Source organism: Psammomys obesus, unplaced genomic scaffold (genome assembly GCF_907164565.1).
Source record: "Psammomys obesus unplaced genomic scaffold, mPsaObe1.curated_primary_1811, whole genome shotgun sequence".
Classification (NCBI taxonomy): Eukaryota; Metazoa; Chordata; class Mammalia; order Rodentia; family Muridae; genus Psammomys; species Psammomys obesus.
Genome location: NW_026589732.1, coordinates 13,236,570 through 13,253,784, shown reverse-complemented (window position 1 = coordinate 13,253,784; position 17,215 = coordinate 13,236,570). Strand labels below are relative to the sequence as shown.

At 45.9% G+C, this 17,215-nt stretch overlaps 1 protein-coding gene and 1 pseudogene across 1 annotated transcript in view; both read left to right on the top strand.

Annotated features, from left to right (window-relative positions):
* Positions 1-17,215, top strand: part of Ptpn3 (protein tyrosine phosphatase non-receptor type 3) — a 55,009-nt gene that overhangs the window by 28,877 nt on the left and 8,917 nt on the right. Inside the window, exons 10-12 of the mRNA XM_055605231.1 lie at positions 3,882-3,972; positions 4,240-4,301; positions 4,918-5,064. Coding sequence (XP_055461206.1) covers positions 3,882-3,972; positions 4,240-4,301; positions 4,918-5,064 — 300 coding nt within the window. The remainder of the gene's footprint in view (positions 1-3,881; positions 3,973-4,239; positions 4,302-4,917; positions 5,065-17,215) is intronic.
* Positions 7,385-8,559, top strand: LOC129675215 (ER membrane protein complex subunit 8-like; annotated as a pseudogene).

Here is a 17,215-nt window from a genome sequence, read left to right as displayed (position 1 = left end):
AAACCTTAAAGCCTATCCCAAGTGACACACCTCCTCCATGCAGGCTACACCTCTTAATTCTTGCCAAACAGTTCCATGTATTCAAATATATGGGCCTTTGGGGGTCATTCTCACGTAAACCACAGCTACATTCAGGTAACTGAGGAAAAAAAAGTTACTTTGTACCTTATAATTCTATCATCAGGTCATTATCACTGAAATACATGTAAAATCTTATGATATCAGCTTTTTCTAGGTCTGTGCTCGTCTGCTTGAATTTGTGTTGATTTCATTTACATTTCTGTTGTTTGAAAATCTATCTACTGTGGACAGTGGTGACACATGCCTTTAATCCCAGCACTCAGGAATCAGATGCAGGTGGAGTTTCGAGGCCAGCCTGGTCTACAAAGTGAGTTCCAAGACAGCCAAGGTAGACAAAGAAACCTTGTCTCAGGGAAAAAATGTATGTGTGTGTGTGTTTGTGTATGTGTGTCTTTTTACCTATAGACTAGAGGTTAGATGTGCTGGTTCATATTCATTTAATTGGATTTTATTTCCAGTTGATCTTTTAGCGGCAAACTGCCATTTAGGTGACTGGCTTCTGTGCCATCTTTCTGCTAGAATTTGGTCAGAACCTCCAATAAACCATGAGTTCATTTCTAGAATGTACTCACACTCTATAAAAGCCCACCGGTTTTTAGAGTTAGTTCAGCAACTACAGTCAGATTGTTAGCTGCCAAAGCTGACCAGGTTATAGGTCGTATGTCTTGGGTCAGTAGTTGAGTCCTTGGAGAGTTTGAATTCAAAACATCCAGTAGATGTATAAAATACTGATACAGTACCATTACTATGACCCCGAGTCTCCATGTTAACTGTCTTCTGATATGTTCTATGAAGTATGTCTAATGAAAGAATCAGACCTAGCAGATGCCAGTTTATAAAACGAAAAGATGGCTGGGGGTGGATATTCAGCCTCCCCATTTAAAATGCAAAGAAATCGTAAATGAGGATGTTGGCTACATCTTGGTGAGCTGACCAGTCTCCATTCCTGCAGGACACTTGGTTATACATATCAGAGTCCTAGCACATAGCTGATGTAAATCTGTTCTCAGATGTTTATCAGAGGAAAAAAATAGAGAATGGGCTAATGGCAAAGTAGGCTGAAAATTAAGATAAATTATAATAATTAAATTACTGAGCCATTGAAAATCATCGGTGTGGAGAATATCTTACAGTATGCAAAACAGATACTGTTTAATAATGAGGATGAAACAGGCTTCAAAATTGCAGTGTTGTTTTCCAGAGAACTGGCTTTGAGATGCTGAGATCTTTCACTTTAAATTAGCTTGAGAAATGTTTGGCTGGTCAGAATTAAAGAGGTTTATGATGCATCGCAGGACTTGTCTTCTTAGAGATTTGTAGAACACATAGTTAAAGAAAATTGATACTGAATTTTTTTTTTTCCTGAGGAACATTGTGTTAGCTCTTTGTTGCTATGTCAAATGCCCAAGAGAAACAGTTGAAAGGGAGGAAGGATTGGTTTGGGCTCATGGTTTTGAAAGTCATGGCCCACGGTTGCCTGGCTATGTGGTTTCTGGACCTGTGGTGAGGCAGAGCATCATGGTGCAGGGCGTATGAAGCAGAGCTGCTCACCTCACAGCAGCCAGGAAGCAGAAAGGGGGGCCTGTAGTAGACAGCCTCCTTCTTGCCTTCCATTCACTCCTGGCCCTATGGGAATAGTGCCGCCCACACCCAGTATTGCTCTATCCCCAAGTTAATCATCTCTGCAAAGTACATCATACATTCAGAGGTACATTTACCCAGTCTAAGTGTCTCTTGATCCAGTTGACAGTCAAGATTAACTATCACAAATACCCATTACTTTAAGATACTTTATTTCTCTTGACTATAACATGAGAAATAACACTATGTACTTTGATCTCATGTTGTAAATAAAAAATGGCTGTTGCGATTAATACTGTTTATTATCAGCCCTAAGATTATCACGGTGGTATTATCTAACCCACTATCACCAATAAAAAGACACAAACACCCATTAGATTTTATAATTGCCTTACCTTAGGCGGAGTAGATACTTCTACCTCACCATTCACCGCTCAGCCCCCATTCAATGCCATCCACCTTAATCATTATAGGTATCTTCTACCCATAATCTTATAAATACTTGCTTGTGTTTATTCATTTAGGTGTTTTCTCCATCCACCATCCTCAGTCCTTCCTCCTTGTCCACACGGTTTTTTCTCCTCACTAATCCATCGTGATATCCTTCTTCCAGTCCATCTCATTCCTGTGATTCTCTCTTGAACCCAAAAGCCCAAGAACCCTAGCCACGCCTATCCTGTTCTGCCCTGCCCAGGTATAGACTGTTAATCAACCGATCTGGTGTGTCTTAGGTAGGCTCACAAAACAAGGATAGGTGTAACCAGATCTTGAAGGCCATCGTTAGAACAACCCCAACAATCTCACGTTTTGATGTTAAGAAGGTACTGTTGGGGCTCGGTGACTAACAACACTTGCTGTTCTTCCAGAAGATCCAGTTTGATACCAGCACCCGCGTGAAGGCTGCGTGTAACTCCAGTTCCGGGGATCCTAGACCCCCTTCTAGTTTCTATGGACAGTAGACACATGGTGCACAAACAGACATGCAGGCAAAACATTCAAATACATAAAAAATTTGTAAGAAGGCAGCGTATGTTTGTATTGTATCTGTTTGCACATATACTTAGGCATATTTGCATATGAGAAAATAATAAACTTGGGAAAATATATGAAAAGATTACCTCAGTGCTGTAAAATGATAAGTAGTGTTTTATGTTTTCATTTTATTTTTTTTACTTAATAACAGTCTAAATTTTCCAAATTTGCAGTAAGAAAAAAAAAAAAAAAAAACCCTTCCAACATTGAAAAGGGGAAAAAGGTTTAAATTCCTAGAGAGTTGATGAGAAGCACTGTGTGAAGGGCTTGGTGACAACTGTAAAAACTGTGGACACAGCTGTACAGAAATGAAAAGAGAAGTGTGGCCAGCCCCTTCAGACCTGCGCCTGTCCTCTTATGTATGATCTTGGGCCAAGCAATTAACCTCTGGCCGTCACAGCTTCGGTGAAAATCACGTCAACTACTATAGCAATGTGCGCATTCTGTGCATAGAAGGCTTTGTTTAAATTTCCACTGCTAATTGTATGTGTAGCGAACTGTCTCTTTAAATGAAGGTACTATATCAGGATCCGTGTTTTGCTGCGGAGATGTATCCCCAAAATGGTGAATGAAGTATTCTTGCTCTTAAGCAATGAATATGTTTCATTCCATTGAACTGGTGGAAAATGTAGTTTTTAGGTGAGTCAGAATTTCCCTCTATCCCCCACACATGTCAGGAATTGTCATAAAAATAAGGTTTTAGTTACCTGAATCTATTATCTGTGACTCAACCCTGACTGACTTCTTTCTCCTACAGATCCTCAAGTTAGAACATATGTAAGAATTTAGTGAGCTGGGCAGGGTGGCACACGCCTTTAAACCCAGCATTTGGGAGGCAGAAGCAGGCAGTTCTCTGTGAGTTTGAGGCCATCCTGGTTTACAAAGTGAGTCCAGAATGGCCAGGGCTCTGTTACACAGAGAAACCCTGTCTCAAACAAACAACAACAACAAAAGAATTACTTGGTTTGTCCTACCAAGGTATTTTCTTACTGAGTTTTTCTTTTCCTGTGTAGCATAGGATCACATAGGATCAAATGTAAGGCTGGGGATTCTGGAAAAAATACCTTTGCTGTTAGGATATGCTTTTAGATTTTTTTTTTTTTTTATAGCAATGGGGTTTATGGAGGTTTTTGATTTTTTTGTTTTTTTTGTTTTTGTTTTTCTTAATTTCTTTATTTGTCTAATAGCAACTCTACAGAAAGAAGCCGGGCTTAACCTTCACATTTGCAAAGCTGCCTCCGAATTTGGATAAAAACCGATACAAAGATGTGTTGCCGTGTGAGTATCCAGCCCCATGCCTCCTTCCCCCGACATGAGATAATGTTTCCCTTTTAAAACAGATTGTCTGGGATTCTGGAATGGTTTCCAGTGTGTCTGTAAACACCACCGTCTTTATTGCAGCCATCTCAGACTCAGAACAGTTGGGGAATAGTGTTTATGCTAATGAGGCGGGAGCTGCAGACCGGGCTGGGAACTGAACCCTTGTTTACTTGGGATGATAAAAATAACATTCAGAATAATGGTAAATTTCTCTCTCTCCCACAGATGACACTACTCGGGTATTATTGCAAGGAAATGAAGATTATATTAATGCGAGTTATGTGAACGTAAGCTGGGAAGCTGGGCGATAAAATAAAAAGGAAGAACACATTGATTCTAGAGTAATGAGGGTGGGGACAGGCATGGGGGGCTTTTTCCATGACAAAGTGTGATCCCATTCCCTCCATAATTCTAGTAGAGTGTCTGTGTGAGAAAATGAATGGTCTCACTTTACAGAGGTAAAAAGTCGAATTCACTGAATAAATTGAAAAGCCACAAAACTTTGAGCTATCCAGGCTCCCCCCCCCCCCCGCCCTTTGCCACAAAACTTTGGGAGACAGGTCCAAACAACTAATTCTATCATCCACCTGCAGATGTACTGGGCGATTGCCATTTTGATGTTTCTATGTTCTGGTGGCATATTTGTAACTTTCTGGGTTTTGCCCACGTGTTCTTAGTGTCCCTCTGCCTACAAGTAAAAGAAAGAGACTCCCTCCTTATATATAACCCATTCACATTATTGTCACGTTGGAAGTGGCTTTTGGCTGCACTTTTTTTTCTTAATGTGAGTGGACAGATCTTTCTCTGGTATGACTCATCGAGCTTTTAGGGAAGTATGAAATGGAGACTCCTGCTCACCTGTGTCGGCTGACAATCTGTAATGCCTTACTGGTCTCACAATAGATGGAGGTTCCCACGGCTCACCTTGTGAACAAGTACATCGCCGCTCAGGGACCGCTGCCACACACCTGTGCACAGTTTTGGCAAGTGGTCTGGGATCAGAAGTTGTCTCTCATCGTCATGCTGACGACGCTCACAGAGCGAGGGCGGGTAAGTGGCTCGGTTTCCAGTTCAAATGTGTGTGCACTGTGCTGTGTGGAACACGAGTCTCAGGGCTGGGAAGGTCTCCTGGTGACTGATGAGTCTCCAGATGGGCACCGCCTCCTACCTGCTTCCTTACGTGGATCTATTAAAGCAAGCCGGAAGGGCTGGAAGGGTGGATCCGTTGTTAAGAGAACCTGGGTCCAGTTCCCAGCACTCATGTGGCAGCACCACTCATGGGGCAGCTCAGAGCCATGTGTAACTCCAGTTCTAGGGGATCTGACACCCTCTCCCGAACTCCATGGATACCATTACATACGTGGTACAGACATATATGCAGGCCAGACATTCAAACACATAAGGTAAATCCAAAAATAATTTTTAAAAAGACAAGCTTGAAGGTAGCACTTCCCCTATGTTCCCGCACACGCACACACATACACACACGCGTACACAGCTGCCCCAGAACCCCTTTGTGGCCATGTGGCCTGTGGTTCTGCCCAGCTGGGATCAGTGTCTCACCTCACACAATAAGAGGGTAGTCTACAGAGGCAGATGTCCCTTCCCTCTGATGTGCGTGCCCTTGACTCTTGGCATCTTTGTGCAGCTCTAGGCCGGACTGGGCTGAAAACATAGTCCCTCCTAAGTAAGTTACTTGCTTTCCTGAGTGTGCAGTGGAGACAGGAACAGTGCCCACCACACTGGGGGTCTGGGAAAGGCCAAACAGCACACATAAAGAGCTCAGAGGACTTCATGCTTCCAGTGGCCCCAAACACTGTCATCATCATTTGGATTTAGCTCTTTCAGCTACCCCACTTCTGAACTGCCGTAGCCTTGACTTCGAGGTTCTTGTCATTCAGAGATTGGCTATGGTCTCTTCTTATTCCATAAATCAGAATAAAAGTGTGAAGTCCCCAAGGGGTGGTAGAAACCTCTTCCTGGGTGCCATTCCTCAAAACATACTTTGAGGGCAGTTGCTAATCCTGGCATCTGGGCTCTTACCTCCCGGTTTTCCATGTTGCCTACTCTGTCACTGTCTGCAGCTCAGCTGAAATTATCATGCTCTACAGCTCAGCTCAGCTCTTTGTCTGAAAGCCTCATTCTTGTCTGTTTTTTTTTTTAATTTAAATTTTTTTATTCTTTATTAATTACACTTTACTCACTTTGTAAGCCCCTGTGGTTCCCTCCCTCCTCCCGTCCCAATCCCTCCCTTCCTCCACCCTCTGCTTGCATGCCCCTCCCCAAGTCCACTGATAGGGGAGGACTTCTTTTCCTTCCTTCTGATCCTAGTCAATTAGGTCTCATCAGGAGTGGCTGCATTTTTCTTCTGTGGCCTGGTAAGGCTGGTTTCACCTCAGAGGGAGGTAATTAAAGAGCAGGCCAATCAGTTCATGTCAGATACAGTCCCTGTTCCTATTACAATGGAACCCACTTGGATACTGAACTGCCATGGGCTATGTCTGTGCAGGGGTCTTAGGTTATCTCCATGCATGGTCCTTGGTTGGAGTATCAGTCTCAGGAAAGACCCCTGTGCTCAGATATTTTGGTTCTGTTGCTCTCCTTGTGGAGTTCCTGTCCTCTCCAGATCTTACTGTTTCCCACTTCTTTCATAAGAGATGGAGTTGCTTGGCCCTCTGTTTTCCTAAAGTGCCTGCATCTGTATGGTTGTGTGCCATAGTGGGTAAGAAGGCAGACCCGAAAGCCAGACAGGGTCACTTCCTGTTGCCACTTCCTACCTGTGTGATTGAGGAGTCGTGCAAAGTATCACCCATTTCATGGGGCTGTGAGGGAATGGAGCTAGCAGCTACAGGAAGCCTCTCTGGAGAGTGCTTGGTATGTGATCATCTTTTTTTGTTGTTACTGCTATTTTTGTGGTTTTGTTTTGTATTGAAGGAATGGATTTTACTCTACATACCAAACTGGTGGTATTCCTCCTGTCTCAGCCCTCCCGTATGCTAGCAGGGAACACATGTGCCATCATACCCATTAATGCTATATACATGCTAGCTAGCAGTAGCAGTAACATGAATTTGTACCTTAATGACTGTTACCAGAATTGTGCTATATTTGTGTTATAGTTTTATTTTCTTTGAACCAGCTTTTTTTTTTTTTTGCTTTGATAGCCTTTATTTTCTTAATGTTTCTTAAATATAAATCCAGTATCTTTTGCCAAAAGTGAAAGTGTGTAAAATTTTCATAAAGTGGTAAACAGAGACAAGCATGGTGGCAAAAACCTATACTCCAGCATTCAAGAGACAGAAGTACAAGGATCAGGAGTTCCAAGACCACCCCCTACTACATAATGAGTTCAAGGCTAACCTTGGCTACAACAAGACCTTGTCTCAAAGCAAACAAAATACTAATAAATAGAAAACACTGATATTAAAGTCCAAGTATCGGCGGAAGGCTGCTTTTGGAAGCGGAATCCTGCCCCATGGTGCAACAGGGTTGTGTTTTGTACGGTGGGACATCCTTGCAACGCAGCCAGCTAGGCTCAGCATGCCGGACGTGAAGCTGACCGCCAGGCCTACTTAAGATGGTGCTACACAGCTCCAAGTACCCGAGCTGCACTGTCAACGGGCTTCTGGTGGCCACACAAGGAGCCGCACAGGGCACAAGCATCCACACTCTCCGTGGGCTGCATCCCGCTCTTCCATGGCACACTGACCTTGGTGCCCAAGCTGGAGGTGGCACGCACCCTGACTGACTCATGGGGCAAAGAGAACAGCTCTGTCAGCACTGGCTATGATCAAGCTAGTGAGCATGTGAAGGATGCCAGCCCAAACCAGGTGGCAGAGAAGGTGGCCTCCAGGATTGCTGAGGGCTTCAGTGATGCTGCACTCACCATGGTGGACGGACTGCGCAGCACCTACGGTCCGTGTGTTCAAGTACCACAAGAACAGGTGGCAACACAGAGACCCACACCATGACTGGTGTGAAGATTGACCAGAGGATCTTGGCTTCACTCCTGGACAGCCGCTCCTTGAAATGACATTCAGAACAACTGGAAAAACTCTGAGATCCACAAACCCTGAGATCTGCACCTGTGCTACAGGAGGGCCACGGCTGGAGACTCCACTACAGAGAAGAAGAAAACATTAAATTTAAAGGAACAGTGGGTCAGCCTGATGGGAAGCTGCAAGTCTGTGGTGTGTGCCTTGGAAGGGGGTCCAGTCGGCATCCTTCAGGGCATGGCTGTGGAGAGGTTCGAGCTGCCCAGTCCTGCCTATCAACGCCCTTTCTCCTTGTCCTGGGTTATTCCCATTAAACAGCTCGAGCCTTTTATAATCTGGAGAGAATGCATTTGAGTCTACTCCGGTGAGTTTGCTTTGGCACCCTGACATGAGGTGCATTGTGGACCGCTGGAACATCAGCTGATTGGCCACGTTGGTGTCAGAGCTAGGAGCTGCACAGTACACTTAGCCAGCACCGTTGCCTGAGGAGCCTCGCTGTGCAGTGGACACAAGCACATTGGTGATGGAGCAAAGACCCCATGAGGAGGGGGAGGCAAGCCCATGAACTTCCCAAACCCTGACTCTGCTACTTGGGTCTTCAGAATTAGCAGCTCCCTAGCAGCATGCTTATTAGCTCGGATCATTTGACCAAGCATTCTGGCCATCTTAGGAAACTATGCGGGCTTTCTGGCACACTGTGTGCTCTTCTTTGTTTGTTTTGTTTTGTCATTACTTTAGTCATGATCAGTTTATTATAAAAGGGAGGAAATGAGGAAATAGTTCAGAACATTGGCAGAGTGGGCAGCTTCATGCAATACCATTTCAACAGTGATTTCAGTCCACATGCTTTCCAAGAATGTCACCATCTCTGAATAAGAAACAATCCTTGTCATCAGGAGCTACTTGGGTGCCTGCATACTCTGAGAGAACTTTGTCTCTGCCCTTTCCTTTCATTTCTGATCCCACAGCCACTGCTGTTGCCTGCAATACTTTTCCTTGAGGCTTTTCTGGAAGCATATTCCACCTTTGGTTACAGTTCCCGTGGCACGCCTTTCCACCAATACTCAGTCAAAGACACCATGACTTGCCGCCGCAGCTCCGGACTCTGCACCTAGGCCGCCTCTGCCGTTCTTGGTGTTTTACAGGGAGCAGTGCCTTTCCTTGGGCTTGGTGAAGTTGGTGACTGCATTCCTCGCGCTCTTACTAAATGGGATGGCCAGGAGAGAGAGTGGACCGGTGGGTGTGCGTGGCTTCTCCCCTTATTTGCTCTTGGTTTTTGTTTGTTGTTTGTTCAGTTCTGTTTGGTTGAGAATATGTGTTCATGGCCCCAGTTGGCTTGGTGCTCACTGTGTGGAGGAGCCTGGCCTGGGATGTACAGTGATGGCTCTGCCTTGGCTTCTCAAGGACTGAGATCACCACTCTTCCCTACTGCCCTTAGCTGGTGAAACTGACACTGTCCACCTCTGAACAGAGGAAGATGTGAGGCACTGATCCCCACCCTTCTTCACCCTCACGCTCTCAGGGCTTTGCGAGCTCATCTGTATCAGAGGATGGGCATGGATCTGTACCCACCACCCCCAACTCCAGCACTGCCTTGTTTATTTTTGAGGTGGGAGGCTTGATGATGAGCTTTCACGATGTTGCTGTGCAGCAACTCACAGTTCTGTCTGACCAGGCCAGGTATGGTGGTGACCCATGCCTATGTCCTGGCACAGAAGGAGAAGGGACATATATTTGAGTCCAGTTCTTCATGAGCTTCAGGCCGACACAGGTTAGAGCAAGAACCTGTTCTGAAGACCTTGCTCATCAAAGTGTCCTTACCAGCTCTGAAATCTGAGTGAGGAGGGATACCTGTGTTCAGGGACTGCCCCCTACAGCTATGCCCAGCAAACAGTTCTGAATGCACTTCATTCGTGGGAGCAGAATCCAGGGCCTCACCCAGGAGGCGCCTCCCAGCCTCAGGTGGACATTTTAACCTCTTACAGCATCTACCCGTCTGTCCTGGTTAAGTTTTTATTGCTCTGATAAAGCACCAAAACTACTTTAGAGAGGAAATTATTTATTTCACCCTATAACTCTCAGATCAAAGGGCAGAAACTGAAGCAGATGCCATGGGGGAACTGCTTACTGGCTTGCTCTCCTCCACGGCTTACTCAGCCTGCTTTCTTATCTAGCTCAGGACAACCTGCCTAGGGGTAGCACTGCCCACAATTGTGCTTGTCCATAATCTAATGGTACCAATTCCTCAACTGGTGTTCTCTCTTCCCAGGTGACTACACTAGTTTATGTCAGTGTGTTAGGTCCTCAGAACAGATAGAATGGTGGGAAGTATGTGTGTGTGTACATATGTATACATACATACATGTGTAAAACGGGATCTATTAGTCACAGGTTATGGTCCAATGATGGATAGTCCAAGAATCTCGTGCTTCCTCTGGTCTTAAGCAAATGCTGAAATTACAAAGTAGGCTGTAATGCCATTAAAAGAATGAACTTGCCAGTGAGAGCAAGGCTAAGCAGGAAAGAAGCAAAAGCTTCCTTCTTTCATGTTCTTTGTATAGGCTTCCACTAGAAGGTGGCTTTTTCCACCTGGAACGATACAGTCAAGAGAAATCCCGCATAGGTGTACCCAGCAAGCCTGGAGTTTTGTTAGTTCCAGGTGTAATCAAGCTGACAACTGACAATAGTCATCACCATCTGACAGTTGACCCTTGGTCAACTAAACACACAAACACAGCACTATTAAACCATAACTTTTCCTCTCTTGTTTATTCCCAGGTTGATTTTGGTCAGTGTTTCAGTAGAAACACTGAAACCAACAACAGAAACCACTAAGCATCCATTAAAAAGTACACATGTAGTACAAACTATTAATATAAAATTTTCTTAAACATTCCAAAGATGTAGGAAGGATTTTTAAGGTCTCACCTTAGGCAATGATGAAAAGATAGACCTGTCTCACCCGCTTTAAATGTGTATTGAAATGGAACCTGTTGTAGGATTTTGTATCAGTTTGAAATTTTTTAGTGAATTTTCCACTTAAGTTTTGTTTTGTTTGAGAGGGTTGTTTTTGTTTTGTTTTGACTGGTCTTGGCTGGTCTGGAACTTGATATGTAAACCTGGCTGGCCCTGAACTCAAGGATCCACCTACTTATGCTTCCTAGGTGCTGTGATAAAGGAATTTTTCACCTTTAGAATTACCTTTAAGAATTAAGGATACTAAGCCAGGTGTGGTGGTGCTAGTCTTTAATCTCAGCACTCTGAAGGCAGAGGCAGGCAGATGTTAGTTCAAGCCAGCTTAGAGAAACCCTGCCTTTAAAAAAAAAAAAAAAAGGTGGGATGCTAGCCAGGCATCCTAGAGCTCAGGCTGAGGCAGTAAAATTGCCACAATTTGAGGCTAGCCTGGGCTACATTGTGAGTTCTAAGACAACCAGAGGCTAGAATGAGGACCTGTCAAAAGAACAAACAAACAAACAAAAAAAAAAAAAAACAGGAAATAATACTAAAAGATACTAATGTGGTAAAACAGACAACAGCCTCATCAAAAACAAAGTGATGGGCTGCTTAGGAAAAGCCCGCTGCTAACTTAGGGGTAAGCTATATTTATATCTACCCATGAATGGTGTGGGCTATTTGCCTAACCCACATGTACCCAGTGCCCATGAAATAAAAAGCTGCTTTGAAGTCCTGGGAACATCTCTGTCAGGCCAGCAAGATGGCTCAGCAGACAGCCTGGCTGCCGGAGTGTATGCCTGGGACCCTCATGTTAGGAATGCACGTTGTCCTCTGACCTCCATGCGTGCGTTGTGGTGCACAATTGATAAATAAATATTATTTTCAGAGACTTCATAAGAAATGTCCAAGTATTCTTCTCCCCCAAGCCCTGAACCTGAGGCCAGCCACACTCATCTCATTCTCTACTATGTATTGTGAAAATAAAGCTAAAGCGTTAGGGATAGACTGTCCATGTGGCCGGAGGCCCAGGCTGAGGCTTTCTTGGTGGCACAGTGATTCGGTTGATCTGCCTCCATACTTGGCAGTCTCCGATGTTATTGATAGCAGATACTCTGTGCTCTGTCTGTCTTTATTTGGCCTTATATTCTGTTACTCTGAGTGCCCATACTTCACATTTCCTCAGGAACAGTTTGTGGAGCTGGCAATCCCCTGAGGTCTTTGAGTTCATGATGCAGTTCCTCCCAGCTGACACCTGAATCCTCCCAGCAGCTCAGTGCCAGCTCTGGCTCGCGGGAGTCAGGCTTCTTGCTCTTTGACAATCCACCCTTGCAGCTAAACAGCCGTTCTCAGAACGGGGAGCCCCTGAAGAAGTGGCACGTGACAGATGGTCTGCCCTGGTGCCTTCCCTTGAGCTGCTTCTTCCATCTCAGGGGGAGGGAGGGAACCTCCTATGATCCAAGGAACCTCACCCTCATCCTTCCAGGGCCCGCCCCTCCAGCTCCAAGCTTCAGCCGTCCTCCCCTGTCATCCGAGGCCTCCTTGTGACCCAACATATTTGTGTTTTCCAACCTTTTCTTTTTTAGTGTAATTCACTACCCAAACATTCGAGAGTCCCGTAAGGCATCTCCGGCGCTGGCCACTTACTCTGTCTTTTATCAGTAGTTATAAACCTGTTCTTTCAAAATCCAAGGTCCCCGCGTCCCTCTCCTGTTACAGATTCTCTGTTGACCTGCGCCCTTTGCCCTCCAATCCCAGTACACTCCCACGCCTTCCGAATCAGTGGGTGAATGGCTTCCCCCCTCCTGGTGTAAGGAACTTCGCGGCACATGCTGTCATTGCCCTTGTGTCGGGTCTGTAGGAAAGTGGGTCTCCCGGCAGGCCTGCCCTGGAGTCCCGTGCCCTCCCCACGCTGCACTGAGTCTGTGCAGTGTCCGTGTTCGTGAAGACCCTGCAGAGTCTCCCGACTGAGTCACCTGAGCTCAGAGAGGCCTGCAGGGTCGCTGACCTCTATTATGGTTAGGTTCTCGGTTGACTCTGGGGGGCTTTCTTCTTAAACAGGCCCCTTTTCAGTTGGGAAAAGAAATCTTCCATGCCTTTGCCTTCCATCAAATGTTCCCCCCACCCCTTGGGGAAAGAGGAGCTATATTTTCTATCCCCCTATGAATAATGAAGTTAATTTTCCTTCCTATCACACCAGTCACTTTTAGCGCAGGCTTTGAACTATAAAGTTCCATTTCCCACATCACCACACAGCGCAATGCCTGGCTTTTGGGTGATTCTGAGTATTGATAATGAATTTCTAAGGGAAAGGCCTCAGGGTCCCGCTGTCTCACTGGACCAGAGGCGGCGGATTTGCTCTGAGTAGCAGCAGTAAAGCCAATGACTGTCATGAGGCTGACAAGAAGGTTTGGGGTGGCACAGACCTCTTGCAACTCCCGTGCGTCTGTACTTGATAATACGCGCACAGGTTAGGCTCCTGGTGCCTTCCTGTGGTCTCACAAAGCTAAGACTTACTTTCCATCTTGTGGTGGAAGGTTCAGCCCCCAGTCCAACTGCTTACTTTCTGGTTGGACACATCTGTCTAGTGCCATTTTCTAAGATGATCCCGAAGCCACCAGCCAGCCCCTCGTGTGCACACATATACAGATGTGCAGCCCATATCCATGAGCCCACCATCTGAGCAGGAGGCACACATCTTACCTTAACCGCCGACACCAGCCATCTGGGACAGGTCCCGGCTGTTCCTTCTCTTCCCTGTGACCACTCAGCATTGTGTAATGCCATTGGTACCTGTGAGTCCCCTCCCGTCCCGCTTGTTCCTGCCTGTTCCCAGAACCTTCGTGTTTATCTCCTACAGCAGAAGCAATAGCTCATGGCCCAGAATTTCCATTTGCCAGCAGTTCTGGGTCAGCATTTCCTGCCCATGCCCCATAGTGGCTCATCGATGCACAGAGCGAAATGTTACATGTCCAACATGTGGAAATGTTGCAGGCCAACTTGAACCCTTTGTTCAGCTCTGCTGAGTGTACTGTGTCTCCTAGGTGCCCAGGCAAGCTTTTACATTCCTTTGGCCTGAATGACCTGTCCTTGCCTCATCCGTCATAAGCCTTCCATCCTGAGCTCCCTGCCCACTCTGTCCAAGACATCGGTCCACTCCTGCCTGGCCTGCCCCCGCCTGTGCCTATCCTTTCTACATGTGTTACTTTGGCTGGATTCGAGAACACCCAGAGGATAATGCCATACCATCTCTGACTCATCAGACCCTCCCCAGGGATGCTTTTTGCCCAACTAAGTTAGCAAGAAATCAAGTACTGATGATATAGCCTTCTTAATTGAACCCACGGCTCTCCCACAGCCCCATCTGGCCCATCTTTCTAAGACAGCACCCTATCGGCCTGGAGCTCAGCTTTCAGCATGTTCCACTGGCCCCCTAAAGCACTTCCTTTCCAAAGCCATTTGAGTATTACTGGATGCCTGGGACCGGAAGGAAAGAACAAGCAGTCTCATCAGCCTGTGACTAACTCCTTCTGGCAACATCTGCCAGTAGCCTATGGCTCACCAACTGTTACAATAGCCTTTATACTGCTTCCCTGTGGTGGCAGAATCCCTCTCATATCCTCACAGCCTTGTTGGTGTGCACTTACTTGTCTCTTCACAGGGCATCAGCCTGGAATGAAATTTGGGCTCTGTCCCCATAGTTCTTATGACCTGACACAGGTGAATCTTCTGAGCCTTAGTTAATTCACTGCCAGATAGTCACATCCCTACCTCAGGGAGTGGTCCTGAGGTCAGAATAAGGAATGTGCATAAAAGCATCCCTAAGCTTAAAAGATACTATTGTAAAGACATGGGGCTTCCATACCCCTCCCCCAGCAGGCATGACAAACAGGCCCTCGAGACACGTCGGGTTCTAGAGCACACTAACAGATCAAGAGACAGGACCTTCACAGACTTCTGCTTCTCCTGCTGCACCCCCTGGTATGTCCAGATCCAGGCTGGCCTAAAATGAGTCCGGCTTCCAGCAAATTCCTTGTGATAAAGATACTTAGGGAGCGCAGGCCTGTGTAACTGCAGAGAGTCTCTTCCCCCAGCTATCCGAGGGCAGGACCCTGGGGAGCCTGCAGGCAATTTTCTCCTATACATGAGATCTCTCTGTCTCAGGTTCAGATGGACAGACAGGCATCCTGTCTGTGTCTGGCACCTCTGCCTCTAGTCAAGCTGACAGCGAGCCCTCTGAATCTTGGAGAGTCAGAGAGTGACTCCTCCCCAGGATAGCTTTCCCATCTAAGCTGTTTTACTAAACCCTTAACTCCAGCACCCACAGCATACTTTAATCTCAGATCTTCACTGTGACATTTGAAAAGAAGTCTGGGAAAGCTGTTTCCCAACAAACTCCATGTGTCTGTTGGTTATATCACCTTTCTGCTATAAACAAATGTCATATTTACTTAACATGGGAAACAGTCTAGGTTTGAGGGAAATTTTTCTTTTTCTTTAAGCTACACATGATGGTGCATGCCTACAGTGCAAGCTACTTAGAGGCTGAGGCAGGAAGGTGGCTTGAGCCAGCTGGCCCAAAATAGAGAAATCTATAATAACAATTGTTTTTTTTTTAATTTTTTTATTAATTACACTTTATTCATTTTGCATCCCCCCATAAGCTCCTCCCTCCTCCCCTCCCGATCCCACCCTCCCTCCCCTTTCTGCATGCATGCCACTCTCCAAGTCCACTGATAGGGGAGGTCCTCCTCTCCTTCCTTCTGATCTTAGTCTATCAGTTCTCATCAAAAGTGGCTGCATTGTCCTCTACTGTGGCCTGATAAGGCTGCTCCCCCATCAGGGGGAAGTGATCAACGAGCAGGCCAATCAGATTATGTCAGAGGCAGTCCCTCTTCCCATTACTATGTAACCCACTTGGACACTGAACTGCCATGGGCTACACCTGTGCAGGGGTTCCAGGTCATCTCCACGAATAGTCCTTGGTTGGAGTATGGGTCTCTGGGAAGTTCCCTGTGTTCAAATTATCTTGTTCTGTTGCTCTCCTTGTGGAGTTCCCGTCCCCTCCAGCTCTTACTATTTCCCACTTCTTACATAGAATTCATTCACTCTGCCCATCAGTTGGCCATCAGGCTCAGCATCTGCTTTGACGGTCTATACTGCAGAAGCTTTCAGAGGCCCTCTGTGGCAGGTTTCAAGGTTGTTTCCTGTTTTCTTCTGGCTTTCAGAGGCCCTCTGGAGCAGGTTCCGAGGTTGTTTCCTATTTTCTTTTTCTTCTGATGTTATAATAACAATTGTTAAATGAATCAAAATTGGAGAGGGTACCTATGGGTAGCCTAGACTTGCACTCGATGTGAAAACCAGAAGTAGAAACTAAGGTGGCTTAGGGAGGAGGCTGCAGGGTTTGGAAACGGAAAAAGAACACGGGAAGGTGGGAACGGTCAGCCCCAGGTGCCGTATTGGGAGACGGCATACAACAAGATGAATGCTAAACTATGTCACAGCAGCTTTTGACCATGGCAAGTCACTTAGTGTACAGGGCTCTGGAGTCCACCTTTGCTGTATGGGAAGTCTTGGCTTCACTGAGAACTTTCTCTTCTTATTTCCTTCTAATTGTTTCCATTTTCTTTTATGTATATGAATGTTTTTGCCTGTATTGTAGAGGAGTGTGTGCCTGGTACCTGTGGAGGCCAGGAGAATGGAGCAGATCCCCCGGGACTAGAGTTACAGATAGTTGTGAACTGCCAATTTGGGTGGTGGGAATTGAACCCCAGCCTTCTGGAGAAGCAGCCAGTTCTCTCTCTCTCTCTCTCTCTCTCCCCGCCTTTCTTTTCAGATTAATTAATTTATTATATACACAGTGTTCTGCCTACATGTGCGCCTGCACACCAGAAGAGGGCACCAGATCTCATTATAGATGGTTGTGATCCACCATGTAGTTGCTAGGAATTGAACTCAGGGCCTCTGGAAGAATAGCCAGTACTCTTAACCTCCGGCCCATCTCCTGGTCCCACCATTAAGAAAGTTTTTAGAATTTTTGTTTTATTTATTATCAGTGTGTGTGTGTGTGTGTGTGTGTGTGTGTGTGTGTGTTCAACATGCTAGAGAACACACATGGAAATAAATAAGCATATGATAGTCAGCTCACTTCTTCCACCATGGATGTGAGGCTTGAACTCATCATCAGGCTTGCACAACAAGTGCTTTACTCACTGAGTGGCTCACCACTCTCAGAGGAACAAGTACAAAGCCGA